Source organism: Anser anser, assembly GCF_964211835.1.
Source record: "Anser anser genome assembly, chromosome: 3".
Lineage (NCBI taxonomy): Eukaryota > Metazoa > Chordata > Aves > Anseriformes > Anatidae > Anser > Anser anser.
Window position 1 is genome coordinate 700,704 of NC_139722.1, and position 18,268 is coordinate 718,971.

Sequence of the window (18,268 nt, forward strand, 5' to 3'; positions counted from 1 at the left end):
CGCGTAATCACAATAAGGAAATAAGGGAGGCGAGGTTCCCTGCGGATGACAAGACGACAGAGCAGCAAATGAGACTGAAACGAAAGCACGAAATTCTCATGGGAACTCCTCTACTACTACCAGGACGTTTCTGAGGGGTTGGCTGGGACATCTGTAAACTTATATTACGTTTCTTAAATTCACAGCAGGCTGGGGAAGCATAGAAAGAAGGTGCAAAGGGTGCAAAAGACTGAGGCAGTTCTGCTGCAGGAAAGGAGTCACAGAATCATGGAAGTTTTTGCCGTGCTTGACCAAAGGTAGAGAAATGGAAAGGCAGCCCACCGAGACACTGACAATACTCGCGAGCCGCTGGCCTCCTCCCATCTGGAAGTGCGGAGGGAAAGAAAGGGAAAGGAGCCACGTATCAGACACCAACACCAGGAGGTGCCAGAGCTCTGCAGGAACCAAGCGGGACCTCGGTCACCCTGCACTCACCCTCCTTAAGGAAAATAATACTGTTACAGGGGAGTTTGAAGATGATTCATGTACTTCAATATCCCTGTCAAAACCTGAGTGTATCTGGCATATTTTCTTTGCTCCCTTCAAAAGATGTGGAAAATAAAAGGAAAAAAATGTCATAATCACTGCAATTTTTATTGATTTTCTAGCTTTATTTGTTCATTTGTTTCTCTTCCTAAAAGGAAGCTGGAAATTGACTCCACTGCCAGATTCTATCTTCCCTTGTGAAAAGTAAGACTAAATGATCTACCCAGGGTAATGCTGCTTAGCAATTGCTAAACACAAACTGTGTCAATCACAAGGAAGGGCAGCAATTCTCAATCCCATTCAGAAATTATTTTGAGTTTCTAGGAAGGCTAACATTTTATCTGTCAGAGAAGGCAGCCAAAACTTGAGTTATAATACCTGACCGAAGAACAACCTGATGAAGTTAAAATAAAATAAACAAACGTTACGGAACATTCTCTAATTTGGAACTCCTAAACAGGAACTGCGTTCTCTGTACGCACACATACATTCGTTTTTCTGAACTGCTGTACTTCAGGTAAGATACAATCCTCACCCTACAGAGCCTACGAGATAGCAAAGTATTTCTACAAACGTTAATATAAGCTTAAGATACCACAAATGGCAAATTTAAAAGCTGAATATTCTTTTCAGTATTTTCCTCTTTAGGCATGGAAGAGGAAAAAGAACATAGCCTGAAGACTTCTTCCACTTGCATTTACAAAGGATCCTTTTTCTACAAGAGCAAAACTAAACAGATTAGAAGGCCTGCACAGAAGCACGCTGTTATTATGATGCATTCGCATGCAAATTGAGATGATGGCTCTCCAAAATAATGCGCTGGCCTATTTATTTAGAACAAAGCAATCAAAGGAATTGATGCATTGACAAAGAAGATTTTTTCCCCTTACCTGTAGATGTTATTTTTCCAGTAAAACAAGCTCACCTCACAGCTTAATTGCCTTTTACTTATAGCAGAGCTGAAAAGACAACGGAGGAAATTGCAGGATATTTTCTTAAGGCTGTCAACTGAGGCGTTCAGGTGCTTCTGAAGTAACTCGGCAGTGATTGCCAGGGTAATTAATGAGAATGTTTACAAACTGTGAAGGAGACAGACATCTGGCTAGGAAGCAGCAGCACTGACAAGGTGCAATCGTGAGAAAACTAACGTGTAGTGGAAACCATCAACGATTCTAGAACAAGACTACTGATCAGGTCGTATGAGGAAACACGTTTGAGACCGTAGTAGTAAAGAGACAAACTTAAAGGATGGATGTTTAAGCACTGAGTCCATTTTAACAGAGACACATAATTAAAGGACTGGAGGCGGAAGACGAGAAGGCTATCACCTAAATGAAGGACTTCAGGGAACAATTTAACAGGATTTATTTGTAATCATATCTAGAATCACAAAATTATTGAATAGCTGGGGCCAGCAGGCACCTGTGGAAATCTGCTCAAAGCAGGGTCAGCTGGAGCAGGCTTCTCAGGCCCCTGTCCACGGGTCTCCATGGATGGAGTCTCCACACCCTGGGCAACCTGATGCAGTATTATAACGCACTTATGTCAAAATTTTACTTTATTTTATTTTAAAGTTTAAACAGAATTTCCTGTATTTCAGTTTGTGCTCATTGCCTCTTGTCCTGCCACTGGCTACCACTGAGAAGAGCACAGCTCTCTTCTTTACTGTTTCTCACCAGTTCTTTACACGTGCTGGTAAGATCCCCCTGAGCCTTCTCAAGGCTGACCAGTCCCACCTCTCTCTGCCTCTCCTCACACGAAGTCTGCTGCAGTCCCGCCATCCCCTTTGGGGCCCTCTGCCGGACTCAATGAGCCCACATCTCCCTGGCACTGGAGAGCCCATCGCTGGACACGATATTCCAGATTTGGCCTCCCCAGCACCGAAGCGAGGGCGATGATCACCTCCTGCAACCCGGCGGCAGCGCTCTTCCCAGCGCAGCCCAGCACGGTACTGACTGTCCTGCGGCAGGCCGTATTGCTGCCCCTCGTCTGAGCCGATGCCCACCAGGAGCGCTCCTGTGACGTCTCCCAGTGAAGGCGGCTGGATTGTGAGCTGCATACTGGAGAGCAGCCACAACGACAGGAACGGGAGGTGTCGGAGAACAGAGGAATACAGACACTAATCTCTAAGGATGACACTGTTCTACCTAGTTATTCCTTCCAGGTACTTGCAAGAAAAAAAGATCAGACTGCTGGATTATCTCCAGATCTTTCCACCACCTCACCTGTGTCCCGACATCGCAGTTGGACCAGATGATCTCTGAGGGTCCCTTCCAACTGAACTGTTCTATTATTTTTAAACATTTTATCCTTTCCTAAGCTCTGTGCAATTCTACCCCGAGCTGTTTTTATATCAACTTGTCTAATGCCTGTTTCCTTACCATATTTATTCCATTCTTTGTGCTTCACTTGAAGCAGGAGTTTGTAAGGATAAGAGGATAATGGAAAAAAAGCAAACAGTGGCTGCTGCTCTTCTATTAATGCAGGACCACAGACTACCTAAAATTTTATCGAAATAAACCATCTCAACTCTTTCAGAAGTTTTCTCATAAGATCTATTTCCATGAAATTACTCCCCTCAAAATGTTTTAAAGACCGCCTTTTTTTTTTTTTTAATTAGACCCACAATTGTCAGAAAATGTTTGTAAACATACAGAGCAATTGGGAAAATCAACTTCTCTTCTGATAAAATAAAAAAAATAAAAAGCCCGTTGAGCATCGCAGCTCTGTTCTTATTCAGTGCTGTACAAATGCAGATTAAAATCACAACCAGATATGCTTTGCAAGGGGATCAAGAAAAGACAAGAAAACAAACACCAAAAGAGAGCATATCAAAATCACAGCAATACTGAACCACATCACAGAAATAAATGTCAAGAAACAGAGAACTGAATATAAATCCTGAAAACTTGGCCAGAGAAAGACTACCGAAGTTTTAAAGCTGTGCCTGTTAACAGCTGGGCAAAACCAAGAGTGAGTTTGTCTACCTGTATCTTAAAAGGAAGAAATCTATACACCTTGAGATGCCTATAAGAATAACGCTGAAGAAGAGGTAACAACTAGTAGGGCAGAGCTGTGAAAGGACGACAACATGATTTTGCTGTGGGGAAGGAAACAAAAGATGAAGTTTAGTTTATGGGTGAAAAAAAACATGTTTTCCTAGAATTCACATATAAAACACTGTACAAACATACAATAGATGCAGTGTATCACCTTTCTGGGCACTAAGAAAAAAAAAAGGATTTGACAGCCTGCACAGGAGAACAAACTTTGGCAGGGAGCTTTTTAGCTTCCCTGAGCTCCAAAAAGCCCTCCTAAACCACCACTGTTTCTCACTGTTGATTGCAGTTTTCCATACCTTACCGCGTTCCTTAAATACATTCCATAGGCAATAAAACCAGGATTTTTTAGCTAAGAAAAGGTCTGGAATTGAGCAGAACTCAACATTCACCTCCCATAGTAAAAAAAAAAAAAAAAAATACTGAAGTGACTCATGTCCTCAAATGCTACTCAAGACAGACATTTGAATAGGTACCAAAATCTTTGGAAGTCAGCACTTGAAAGCATCTGTTAAAGCATAGTCCAAGTGAATTTTTTTTGTTTTGTTTTTTAAGTTTCAGAATAGATGTGAGCATTGAGAGAATATTGTTTTTCTGCTTATTTTTTCATCTTTCACTACTAATGATGCTAGAACCCTAACTTAAAAGATAAATACCAATAACCAATCTTGTTCTGCATTGCTGTTGATTTCACAAATAACCAGTCTTCCTCCTGGAAGTGTAAAACTCTTGTCACTCCAACAAAAGTCTGAGCCTAAATGCTCTGGGACTAGGACAGTTACAGTGGGAACGATGAAAGCTTTAGGTGCTTTGTCACTGCGGAAGGACAGCATATTTACATACTTTGAACAGAACCTCTGCTCTGACCAGACGTTTTGAACAAAACGTTCTATTTACCATTTTCAACATGGGCAAGTCTGTGCATGAGAGGCAGCCACACAAGGCACTGAGGAGGTGGATCAGCCATCAATGTGTCTAAAAACATGTTTAGCATGATCTTTTTCTGCAAAGAAAAAAAGAAACACAACTTAAGAAAAAATTCAATTTCAATTAAAAATTTCAATATCAAAAACTTTCAGCCTTAAAATCTCTCTACTATTCAGCTTCTGTATCCCAGTAATCTATCCTACACTATAAAGATAAAAATCACAACTTTTTTTCTCAGTGAGTTTCAATCTACAGTAGGTAAACAATAACACCACAAAGAAAGTATCGGTACAGACACAATATAATCATACAAAAATAAAAGATAAGCAGATGAACAGAAAATTCCAAGAAATGGAGGACCAGTCAGTCAGGATTAGCTCCAGACGTGTAGTTAAAGAATCCTCTTTTGAAGAGAGATACAGCAAATGTGAGAGGAGGTTATTTAACAATGTAGAAAATGGTATTTCAAACACAGAGGCAGCACTGAAAAAAAGCAGACACTTAAAAAAAGCAACTACAACTAATATTCACACATTATCCACATAGTAAACGATTTTTTTTTTAAAGACAAAATATGAAAAAAGAGGCAAGTGGAGAACTGGGCTAAGATTTAAAAAATATAACTGAAAATAAAATTTAATCATATGGAGAGGAAAATCACGTGTTTTAAGAATAGTATTTTCTAAACTCAAGTGAGCAAGAGCAAATGTCTGCTGCAAATATAAACAGATGGAGATAACTTGTAAAAAAAAAAAAACAGCTAGGAATATTATGGATACAAAGAAAGAATACATTGGCTTTCGCAAGCAGGAAGCCAGAGGATTAAGAATTTCTCATAGGCAGCAGACCAGCTGGTCAGATCACGCTTGCTTCTCACCTTAGCATATGGCAGTGCTACTTCAAAAAGCATCCGTAACAGGGAGGGTAAAGCAGAGCTGGAGGAAAAGCCAGGTCGGTTTTCCAGGAGCTCTGAAACTAACTGCAGCTATCACTTGCAGCTCTCGTGCCAAAAATTACAGGGGTAAAGAGAAAATTCATATTTAAAGAGAAAAACTATATTTGATATATATTTATATATACTTTATTTTGGTAAAGATAAATTTTATATTTAAAGCATCAATATTTTGTGATTAGTGGCAAATACATAGATCTTCTGCCCCTGAAGCTACCTAGCCTGGCGACAGAATACAGAATTATAATCACCTATCCCAGTAACCATTAAGGAAAACTCCAAGAAATATTTCATCTTATTTCTTCCGTCTTTTATAAAGTGTCCTTGTTCCAGTCTCTCTGCTTCCTACATTGAAAGCCCTTCCTGAACAGCTGCCTGCCGCTACAGGAGGGTCTGAGCCTTCCCTGTGCGCGACACCACGTCCTGCCCGAGTCCCAGCCGCCTCCCTGCTCCCGGCACGCTGCGCAGCCTGCCTGCTCCCTCTCCTTTGGGAGGAGAAGAAACCCAACCTCCTCCAACAAACGCACATCTCAGCAAGACCAGGACGCGCTCTCCATGTGCTGGAAGAAGCCTCCTGGCAGGAGAACCACCGTGTTTAACCGGGAACTAACCGCGGTACGCAGTGTCGGAGACCACGAAGTCCTGCTCACGCAACAAGGAGCCACTGCTGACGACGTTACGCGGCGTCACGGTCTGTGACCGATGCGAGATGGCTCGTTCCCAATCCTAACACACTCACCTGGTTGCTTATTTACACAGGCGTTGTACAACACTGCAATACTCCTCCAAGGCTCCCGATTTTGACTAGCTTTCACCCCTCACGTTTCACGGACGACAGCACACGAAACATTTCCTGGCTGTAACCTTTCGCCAGAGCTCACAAAGGGAATGCTGCAGCACCTGGCCCTACCGACACGGGCTGTAATGCCTTTGGGTTTGATGTGCTGCTTACTGCAAGTATGGAAAATGCACGCAGAAGTTCCGGATCATCACATCCAAACCCAAGCGAAGTTGAAAGACAAGTTTGGGATTTACCGCACAGGCAGGAGAATGGAAGAGGTTTCAGTTGCAAAGGACCCACAAAGATCAAGTCCAGCTGTGAGGCTAATTCGGGGCCGACCCACAGGTAAAACATACCATTTAGAGTGTTTTCCAAATGCCCCTTGCACACAGACAGGCAGGGGGCATCAGCCGCCTCTCTAGGAAGCCTGTTCCAGGGTCTGACTGCCCTCTCAAAGAGGAGAGGGTCCCGATGTCTTTCCTAACATCTAGGCTGAGCCTCCCCGGGCACAGCTTTGAGCCATTCCCACGTGTACTGTCACTAAACGCCACAGAGAAAACAGGTTATTTACCAGAAATCACAGCTCTTCAAGCTACACAGCATGCATCCGTCCATTCACACCACGTGTGTACACATGCTGCTAGCACTTCTGTCCTGAGGGGACTTTGCTTTAACGCGACCTGCAGGGACGACACGGCTACGTGGCGTTTGAAGGCTATGTAGATGCCATGGTCGCCCCCTTGTCAACAGGAGAATTCATCGTGGCTACAGGGGTTATGAGGAGGAAAGACCAGACAGGATGCGAACGCTCACACATAATATACTATAATCCCCAAAGAATGCTACTTTCTGGTTAAAGTAAAAAAAAAAAAATCGCATCTCAGAGTAGCAGCAGGTTCTTCTCCCTGCTGTGGGTCACTCCAAGTAACACATTTTTCTGGAGGCAAGACTCAGGATCCCTGGGGCAGAGACACAGGATATGCACAGCCACGTTAGAACCCGAAGCTAGCAGGGGAGCTTCTTTGTGCCGTAAAGGGCTCCTCAGGGCAACGACAGCCGCGAAACCCTGCGGGTTGTTAGCCTGTGCAAGGAGCGATGCGGCTGCCACGTAGTTCACAAGAGGGCAGCAGGGACACAGGCTCTGGGTTTTGCACACCAGTAACAGGACGCGTTGCAACCAGCTGACCAAAAAGAATCACGCAGCCTTACCACCACTGCATTACCCTGCCTGTCTGGGTGGAGGCATTCTTGGTAAGGACAAGGCTGACAGCAAAGCAAGCAGCACTCTCCTCCTCCTGAAAATTAGGAATGCAGAGAAGGAGCCTAAATAACAGCTTTTCTCGGAGCTAGTCTAACATTTCCTGCTGGGTTCAGAACCTAACCACAGTGCACACACAAAAACATCACTCAGACACCATTTGTGATTCAAAAACAATCAAATAATCTGCCAACAGGTTCCAAGCTCCAAGAACATAAACTGAAAATTAGCAAATGTGAAGGCAGTCATGAGGGTCAAATGCCTCCCAGCAGAACAAACACATTTCCACACTGGTATTTTCTGTAATCACCTGCTGACACTCCGAACTATTGTAATAATTCTTTTTTTTTTTTAAATCACTTGCTGTTAGCACACCTACTTGTCTTAACAGCTCTGCTGTCTCAAATCTCCTTGCAGATGGGAGCAGTGACAAGTTATGCCAATGCTACTCCTGTATTTAGAAGAATACCACAGGCTTGCTTTAGTGGCAAAAGCTCAGGCAGTTTTATTGTTACAATGCCAACATGCTTGTTCAAGTAAGAAGTTAGTGCAAGCATTTCCCCATAAGATATTGACACAAAACTACATCCCCTGAGCAACACAAAGATACGTGATTTTTTTTTTTTAACTCTGTAGTGAACAAAACAAGTTCATAGAATCACAGAATGGTTTGGGTTGGAAGGGACCTCACAGCCCCCCCCAGTTCCAATCCCCTGCCACGGGCAGGGTGCCACCCCCCAGATCAGGTTGCTCAGGGCCTCGTCCAACCTGGCCTTGAACACCTCCAGGGACGGGGCACCCACAGCTTCTCTGGGAGACCTGTGAAGTCCCACCAATGTGAGCAAGCAGCTTTGTGTTAGACCCCACCTGTAACTTCGACTGTCCTGCATCTTGTGCTCCATCTGCAACTCCATCAGGCTGTGCTTATACCACCCTTATACACAAGGCCATCCTGTGTTTAATGGCTATAAACAGATATATCCTGCAGTCTGGTTAAAGTGAGTAATAAGATCTTGGCCACCCTTTTGACACCGCCAAGCAGCCAGTTCGGCCATCAGCCACACCAGCCATGCTGCCCAAGTCAGTCAGTGCTTTAGCGCAGCCCTTACGTGAGCAAGGTACGTACAGACGAGTGCCTGCTCATCTGGCCTCCTTGTTTGCTTCGTGCTGCTGAGTTTCAACAGAATAACGTGCAACTTGACCTCTACAGAAGCCAAGCTCCTGGCTCCCAAGTCTCTGAAGGGAACTCGACAGCTCCATATAAACGCTGCAATTAAACTGCTTTGTAAATGAGATATAAAGTAGATACCTCCGCAATAGTGGGATAGGCTGTGCCATAAATACAGACAGATTCTGACTAAGCCAGGGAATGTCATGGTGATACAGCATCTCTGTGACAAATAGATGGACTGTAGCCAGGTGAACAGAAGTTTTAAGAAAAGTATGACATGATCTCATATCTGTGGAAGCACCCATTTGACCTTGAATAGTAAATTATGACTGGAAGCCCTATATACATCTGGAAACCATCATAAAGAATGCAGCTCTTGCCAAAAGCATCCCAATAAACTCCATTTTGCATGGGCAACAAGTCTGAATTATTCCATCTGTGGCCCAAGAAATGAAATAGAGTTGTGCAGTGTATACAATCACTGACACTTCTTTGCTTGTCTGCCCTTTCACCACTCAGACAGCAGTAAATCATTAGCATTTTGCACCTCAAAGAAGCATCTCCTGAAGGAACCATCACTGGTCAGGAAGTATTTGTCTCTCAGTAGTTTAAGCAACACCAGGGAATGTTCCTAGTCCTAAAACTCAATTATGCATGGTTTTATACTAGTGTAACTGTGCCTGATTTAACCACTCAGTCTCCCAAATCATTCCAGCATCCCAATCTGGTGTTAATATCAGCTAGGAATCATTTTCAATAAAGTTTCCATGTAACCACCTTTCTTGAGGGAATAAAAGAGATTATTAGCATGGATGCGGTCAGACCATTCCAGTTGATCTTTGGACCATGGAACAGCTCCTGCCACTGTTTAGTTAACTAGTACAGATGTAGCTTACATGTCCATCATGTAAATGCCAAAGTCTGAAACCCAACGGCTTTATCAATGCCATCTGGAAATAATTCAAGCAAATGACATGCTGTAACAGAACAGCATCAGAGAAGCACCTCTAGGAAGCTTATTTTCAAACCTGGGAGGCATGAGAAAATGGATTCAAATCTGAGACAGATTATCCACGTGCTTCCCAGGACCACTTCATTTCACTGCTTTCAAAGAAACGAGAGAGAGGTGTTTTGGGGCACACTCTATAGCAGGACTAACATAAAAAATCACCACTCTTTACCAACCTTGCCTTACGGTAGAGATTTTGTTTTGCTGAATAAAATTAGAACAAAAGAATTCCTGAAAGTGACTCAATTTGAAGAATTGGCTTTCTTGTTCATGGAAGTCAGTGTGCTGTGACATGCTGCAGGCAAGCAGCACAAACGTGCAAATGGGCAGTTACTGCACCCCCCCGGAACACGATGAGCTTGCCATCGGTCAGACAAATCTCAGTCAGCTCTCAAAGCCTGGCTGGCTAAACTAGCTTCTCTATGGCTAACAGAGAAATGGTAACCTCCAGAGGGCGAGCAGGCACCTCATCCTAGAGTAGTCTTCAGAACAAATTAGGAAAAAACACTCCCATTTAGCTTCCCTTTGCAGACAACAGGCAGAGCACATATAGCTTAGAATCCGCTGTTTGACCTCAACAGCTCTAAAGCGAGGCCACAGTTTGATATTCAACAGTGGTGTCCCTTAAATGAAATTTGATTTGATCAGCTTGATACCCCTACATGCAGAAATGGCTCGCACTGACTTGACAGAAAGCGTGGCAGGTTGGTGGGAACAAGTGATGGCCCACAAATGCCTCAGTCAGTACTGAAACAGAAAAAAAATCATTTCTTAATTACACCATCAGTAAGAAAATACTCTGTCCTCAGTAACTTACAGATGTGCTGGAGCCCTCATCACTTCCTACATCAAAGGCTCTTTCCTAGTGTGTTGTACTTCAAACATATTAATTGCTAGTTAACTTAAATTTAACAAAAGTGACTATAAATTCTAAGGCTAAATTCTTCAAGCAATGCTTCCAAGAATATAGTCATAACCAGAGTCTAAACATTAAAGTTTAGGCCTAAAATTATCTAGGCTTGTGTTTACAGTAGATTTAAGGTTTAATTATATTATTTTTATATATCAAATTAGAAACAAATCCACGGAACAAGCAAATTACAACAAAAATGTATATAGAGATAAAAGCCTCTTTTAAGATTAGTACTGCAACACGTACGCCAAAAATTACATAAAATGGAACTATTTTGGAAACAACAACTATACCACTAAGGACAACAGTTAAACCGATTTAAAAAACAGGCTACGTGTACAAATGTATTTATTTTGTGCAGACTAAACCAACGAACAATTGATTTGTTGAAATTTGTTAATACTCTCAACACACTGATAAGATTAAAAAATTCAAGGGAAAGGTTATCCTTGCTGTTTTTCCAATGGGTACAAAAGCGTTCACAAAAAGGGAACAAACTAAAACTGTGTGAAATCCTTTAATTGCCTAACACCTAGATGGATTATTTTGATTTATTCAGACTTTCTTAAAATTGCTTAGATAACACGCTGCATATTACCAATCCCCCTCCCTCCAAACCCCATACAAGTTATACCCAAAGAAGACAGTGGACTTTAGAAGAAAGCACTGTATTAACAAGCAATATAAAAATCCTGTTTCATTAACTCTTACTTGTTGTGGGAAACACGTCCGTACGGAATGCTCTGTGTATCCAAAAGAAGGCCCTTCAAACACAGCTGTTGGAAGTTTTAGAACTTCTTTCAAAAACTGATCAAACTTTGTAAATATCATTAGTCCATTTGAATCTGATATTTGAGAGAAAATATCTGTAAGAAAATATAATAAAACCCTAGAGTAAATACATGCTTGCTACAGAAAAGAAAAAAAAATAATTTCAACTCATTTATTCCCCAAGACATTTCTACTTTTTTTTTTTTGTTAAAAAAAGTCTGAACACTATTTCTTATTACTTGCTGTCAAGGTAAAATTTACGAATGAACATGTTTGAACATGTTACGATGATATAAATCTTCTGTTTCCTCCATCCCATCTCAACCAGAGAGAAGACTCTTGCAGTTCACTAACTGTAACTGCAAGAAAGCAGAAGCCAGGATGCCTTGTAAAAGACTGTCGTTACAGGACACTGCGCCTGCATGCTTATGCCTTCAAAATAAAACTACATAGAATCCTTTCAGAAACCTCCTAAAATTGGGAAAAAAAAAAAAAAAAAGTTGTTGTAGGATCACAAAGTCAAAACTGTTAGAACTCCTGGTAACTCTAGTGCACTTCAGCAGCGTGTTGGATTTAAGTCGCCCAGCGCTGGAAAAGGGCATCAGAAGCAGGCAGAGTGGCCGAACTGGGGAGCAATGACTGCTGCTGCCAAGGCTAAAACCTGCAAGTCATGGGCTGGGTGAGCGGGGAAGACGAAATCTGATCTCATTTTGTTTCTGTACGCCCTGAAAAACTGAAATAAGACCTTCTATTAGACACCAGAAAAAAGTTTTGTTTTTTAATGAGAAAAGGGATGCTTTTTAAATTAGCTATGTGGGACTAAATGCATTTCTGAATCCAAAAACAGGATTGAGCGAGATGTTCAGCAGTCTTGTGTGTGCATGGAAAGAGAAAGGGAGGGAGGGTCCCAGCCAGTGGCAGGGAGGGGGGCAGTTCTGCAGGCATTTCCAGCCCCACGCCACGCTCCTAGCTGCAGGCACGCCATGGGAAGACGTGTCCTGAGCCTGCTGCTCTGGCGTCCCTCTACCCCCTTACTCCACAAGGCTCAAACCCTCCAACCGTTCCCCGCTACTACCCGAAGGCTCCCAACACTTACATCTCAGGAAAAGTTAAAATATAGGAAGAGATGGATAGATAGCAATGGAGGAAAACGATGTCATATAAAGTAGTAGGGCTGCTACATACCGATAAGCCAGAACTGTCATGGGATCAAAAATCTCTTTGGAAAATACAAATCTCTCGAACAGTAAAGCTTGGCTTCTGATCTAACTGCAGAGTCAGGTTAGTCTATGAAGGAAGCTTTCTCTAATAAAAGCAGTAATATTAGGAAGACCTAAAATTTTCCAAGATGTGACAGATACCAGAGTTCTTCACTACACAGCCCCTGAATCATCTATGAGGTTATTTAAGACACCATAAGAAATTAATCATCAAAAAGGATGTGTTGACAGAAAATAAGCTTAATTTAAGTGATCAAAGCCAGGTCTGTAAAAAAGACTATTTCAGAAAGGCATTTTTCCACTAAACTGGAGAAATGACTTCAGACTCCTGAATGAATGAGCCCTTGAAGAAGTGTACAGGTGATACAACTACCTGGAGTTTTTATCACAGGCTAAATGGACAAGCTTGAAGTGAAGGTCTGAAGTCCTTGCTAAATAATCTTATGAAGCATATTAGGAATAGGACAAAAAAATGGGGGAGAAGGGGAATTTGAGGACAGGGGGAAGGCAGATTATTAAAGAATACTATATTTTAAAGAATTAAGCCAAGCAGAAAAGTTAAGTTTCACCTGAAAATTGAATGATGAAAAAAATCAGGGTGAATAATGTACACAAATGGAAACTATGGAAATAACTGAAACTAATTAACTTATTAGAGCAAACCCTCCAGAATCCTAAGCCATTCAAGATCAGACTCACTCCAGACTGGCACATTCCCAAAAACTGAAGGTCTAATAATAAATCTATTAAGGTGGGACTGGCAGAACATGACTGCAACATGACGGTACTTTTATTTAAAAAGTACAAAAATCATCTGGGTAAATGCAGTCTATTAATCTAATTTCAACAGCATGCAAGATTTAAGTGATTCTAAGGAGAAAGTAATTAAAGCTATGGAAAGAAGTGAAAAATGAGATAAAATAGAACAGGCTACATCAAGGGTAAATTAGAAGAAACCCACTAACCTATATCTTGCTGTCACGAAAACGTGGTTTTATAGTCAAAGTGAAGTCTACAAGGGGAAACTTGCACATGGGAAATTACTGGTTGAAATTGGAAAAGATAAAGATTAGTTGGATATAATTAAATAGTCATCTCCCCTTTTGAAGGGCAGTAAATTACCTTAACAAGAGAAAGCCTCGGGCTAAACAGGGGCTAACAGTGGAATTTTTCAAGATCCCACCTTAATGTTACAACAGGTATGTTAATAATGTTTCCCAATGACAAGGTATTATGCTTTAATTCTCATATAAAGTTTCAATTCAAAGCTACTATGAACTTTTCTTTCTTTTTTTTTTTTTTTTAACTAGAAAGAATACAAAAAGTTAGAACTGCACCAAAAGGCTGCTCGGTTCCAAAAATACCAACATAAAAGTGCTCGTTCCACTCAAGATTTCCTTTTTCAAATATTTGTAAAACTTTACGAACATTATGAACAGATCTCGTATCATCTGATAAACCTGTCCAGTATTTCCCTTGAGAGTCCCTTCAGTTGCTTATAATTTTGCCAAAATTGGCTGTTTTCTCTGTTAGGCATTTGCCTGAAGTTCAAAATAAAGAAAAACAAAAACCAAAACCAAAAAAACCACAGCAGCCTTGTTTTCTAGTGTCTTGACTCTGAGTCTATCCTGTCTCTCAGTTCCTACAAAGTTGCCAAATTTTACTGTATAACTTTAAGAAACATTTGTTAAATACTATGTTTAAGAGCAGTAAGAGATACAAAAATCAATTTAATGTAAATGAATTAATTTGTGCTTTTTAAAGGGTTGCAGTTTTTCCTCATCTTAATTCAACACATATACCAAGGTCAGAAGGACAATGCAAGGAAATACAGCCCAGTCAGCCCCACTTTGGCTCCTGGGAAAATCACGGAGCAAATCCTCTGATTTCTGTCATTCTCTCTTGGAGCACATTGCTGGGCACACGAAAGAAAAGGTGACCGGGAGCAGCTGGTATGGACCTACCACGGCTAAATCCCACCCGGGCAGCTGGCCGCCTATGAGAAGGCAATGCCTTCACCAACCTGAGCAAGGCTTTTTACTTGTGTTTCCCTCAGTACTCTGCTCTGCCAGGGGGATGTCGCAGCCTGGGTGGGTAAAGCACCAGAAGGACAAGTGGCTGGTTGGATGATCAGGCTTGGAGGGTAGGGGATAACGGGGCCATATCCTGCGTGGAGGCCAGTGCCAAGTGGACTAATGCTGGATCTGTCCTGTTTAACATGGCTACTGGTGATCTGCGAGAGGTGCCAGTGTGCACTCTTGTCAGGATTGCAGACACAAAACTAGGGACCAGTTAATTAGGGAGAAATCCTTCCCTGTGAGGGCGGCGAGGCCCTGGCGCAGGCTGCCCCGAGGAGCTGGGGGTGCCCCATCCCTGGCAGTGCCCAAGGCCAGGCTGGATGGGGCTGGGGGCAGCCTGGGCTGGGGGACCAGGACCCAGACAGGCCGGAGGAACGGGCCAGCAGAAATTGTATGAAACTGAAAGGACAAACGCGAAGGCCAGCCCTTGAGCAGAAAGAGAGCCTGGCAGCGATACAGGCTGGGGGCTGGCTGGCTGGGGAGCAGCTCTGCTGGAAAGTCCTCGGGGGCTCTGGGTCACAAACCGAAGATAAGCCAGCAGCACACCACGGCAGCAACGAAGGCCAGCAGCATCCTGAGCTGCTCGAGCAGGAACTCAGCCAGCAGATCAAGGCAAGCGATTATCCTCCTCCACTCCGCATTTGTTAGACCCCCTCCTCTAGATACTGTGCCCAGTCTGGGGACCACCAGAATCACTGAATGGTTGAGAACCACAGAATACGAAGACATTCTGATGTGAGCTCTGAGGATACGGTCTACAAGGTCCAATCTACAAGGATTGTCAGCAGGCTAAAGTGCTTAGCCTATGACAGGCTGAGGAAACAGCACTTGTTCAGCCTGGAAAAGGTTAAGACTCTGAGAAGACCTAATAACAGCACCCAGCACCTACAAAGGTGTTATGAAGGACACAGAAAAAGATGTTTATGGAGGAAGATTTAGTGATGAGGGTTAGAGAGCTTGGTATTGGAGAGGCCCGAAGTCCAGTGGAGAGACGAGAGGACCCAAGGACATCCACTAGATAGACTGAGCGTCTATGGTCATTCACTGGAGGCATCTATATGGTACAGGCATGTGTGTATACACGTGTATTTTTGCCACTAACAGGCTTTCATCCTGGTCACACAGAGACTGAACAGATTTGGCAACTCCAACATTTAACATAAACTAATGAGATATAAGAAGGCCTGTACAAAGTCATACACTGAGCTCGTGCTGTTTGAAAAGATGTGATATCACAAGAAGCCACATATTACTACCACTACTGCTACTTTGGTCCACTGATTAGGATCAAAAAAACTTCTCCAAAAAAACAAAATGCCCCCTCCCCCAAATCAAAAGCCCACCATCAGGCTAATTCACCTCCAGCAGATTAACTTTGGGGGCTGTCATTATGTGAAACCTAGTATTTTGCATACATTGTTGTATGAATTTTTAGGGTGAACTTCAGCAAGCACTAAAGGCTTATCAGCCAGATGGTGGGAGGAAAGAAGGAGCTACTGAGGCAATGAAGCCAAGGAGCACCATACGGGTGGAAATAGTGATTAGAGAAGCTGGACAGCCCTTAAGATGAGCAGGGTGGAGTCTTAAATTACTCAAAGTCAAGTTTTGTTCGCAATTCCCTTGCAGAAAGGACATGGAAGGAAACACTAATTACTTCACTATGCTTGAATGCCAAAATGCAGTCACCCAAATCCACAAACTTCAACATTTTAATATGGTACTGCTTTGGTTTAAAAAAAAAAAAAAAAGCTAAAAAATAAACTCCATAGCAATAGGCTGTTTATTACTCCTTCCTTGCACACCATGTAAAGCAACTCCTTCACAAGGAGCATCATGTCACATGAAATAATCTTTTCCAGCGAGAGCAAAGTGGTATCATGGAACAACTCCATTTTATATGTACTGTCAGACACTGTATGGTCTGAAAACACACACCATTTGTCCACATTTTCAGAATTTAGAAAGAAAGCCTGTACATATGCAAGTACAGAAACCAAATTACTATCACTCATATAAATTATGAGATGAGAAAAAAATATTTACAACTTCCTGGTTTCCAGAAAGCCTCATGATCCAGCTGAGCCTGAGCTGACAGCCTGCTTAGGAAAGGGAGTGGAGGCGGTGGTGTCGGGGGAACGAGTAAACTGGAAACAGAAGTCGTCCGGTGATGAAATGGGTCAGTAATCAGAGAGACAGGTGGGAAAGACAGGAAAGGGAAAAAACAAGGCAGCATATTCATAACGAACAGAAGAAATAAAGAATATAAGAACAGCTGAGGCAGATCAGAGCAAAAGTCTGTCTGTCCCAACAGCAGATGGCTAAGGCAAGCACATTCCCCGGAATATTCTTCCACTCACTCTTAGTATTTTTGCACTCAGCAACCTTTGATGTATTTGCCGTCAGTGAAATTGGTTCAAGGAGCGATCAGGTGATGCGAGTCTGATACAGACAACATCCTTTGGCAAAGTTTAAAGAAACATTCTTTTTTGTTGTTTTAACCTGTCACTGCTAATTTCACTTAATGCCTTTCAGTTCTTGTACTGAGGGGGAAAGGAGCAGCTGTTTTCTATTCACCACTAACATGTTGCCATGATTTTATAGAACTCTATCCTTTCACCACCATTTTTCTTTCCAGGTTGAAGAATCCTGCTCTACAGCCAGTTGTTCCTTATACAGAAAGCTTGCCCTACCTTTGGTGACCTTGCTGTTCTTCTCAGAAAAGATAAAGCAGATCTGGAAAAGGTAGAGTGACAGGTACAAGAGCAGTACTCATTCAAAGTATAAACGCACTACAGATTTATACAGAGCCTTAACCTTTCTATTTTGTTATGTCCTTTTTCCTTATTCATAACATTTTATTTTTTAACCACTACTAAACAGTGTCAACCTTTTCTTAGAAGTATAACTCCAAGATCTCCCAGCTGAGCAATAACAACTTCCTTAGCTCACCTTTCTGTGCATGACATTAGGATTGCACTTCACTCCTCCGGCACGCGCCACTTTACATAAATTAACATTGAAATTCAGCTACCATTTTATTTCAGTTACTCAGCTTTCTCAGATGATATTACAACTCTTCACAGCCTATTTTAGCTTTACTACACTCATTTGCTTTGTACCAAACTGTGACCTTTCACTGTGTTTTTCCAGATTTATGACATGTTTAAAACAGAGTCCAGCACTATCCAACAATTTCAATATACAAAAGGATCTTCACTGCTCTTTTTTAGGTTCCTTTTAGCTCATCTTTTACACATGCAAAGATGTCACCCTTCATCCCTTTAAAACTTTAATGTCTTGGAGTGTTTGATAAGTGACATTCCTGAACACCTTTCAGAAACTCAAGAAACCTGTATCAGCCAGAACCATCTTTTCTTGCCCATCTTTTCTTTTTTTTCCCTTTACTTTAAAAAACTCCTATAGTTTTATAAGACAGTCCTTCCCAAAAGCCATTCCTTCCCCACCCCCATGAGGATTTATTTATCCCTGAGTCAACTAATTCTATTCTTTATTACCAACTGCTTGCCCAGAAGTGTGGCAGGTATACAGACCTACAGTTCCCCACATAACTCTTTCCAAATTTGACATTACTTTTCTTTTTCCT

At 42.1% G+C, this 18,268-nt stretch overlaps 1 protein-coding gene across 22 annotated transcripts in view; it reads right to left on the reverse strand.

Moving 5' to 3' along the window:
* The window catches only part of DTNB (dystrobrevin beta), a 201,932-nt gene that overhangs the window by 155,084 nt on the left and 28,580 nt on the right, over positions 1–18,268 (reverse strand). For 20 of the 22 annotated variants that reach the window (XR_014581891.1, XR_014581892.1, XR_014581893.1 and 17 more), the window contains 2 exons: positions 11,307–11,461; positions 4,482–4,587 (listed from right to left, as the gene is read on the reverse strand). The exons of 1 other annotated variant lie outside the window; for it this stretch is intronic. Coding sequence is in view for 16 of the 21 variants with exons in the window: in XM_083829783.1 (XP_083685909.1) it covers positions 4,482–4,587; positions 11,307–11,461 (261 nt within the window). In the remaining 5 variants the exon portion in view is untranslated. The remainder of the gene's footprint in view (positions 1–4,481; positions 4,588–11,306; positions 11,462–18,268) is intronic. One more of the 22 variants, XM_083829782.1, reaches the window with a different exon arrangement.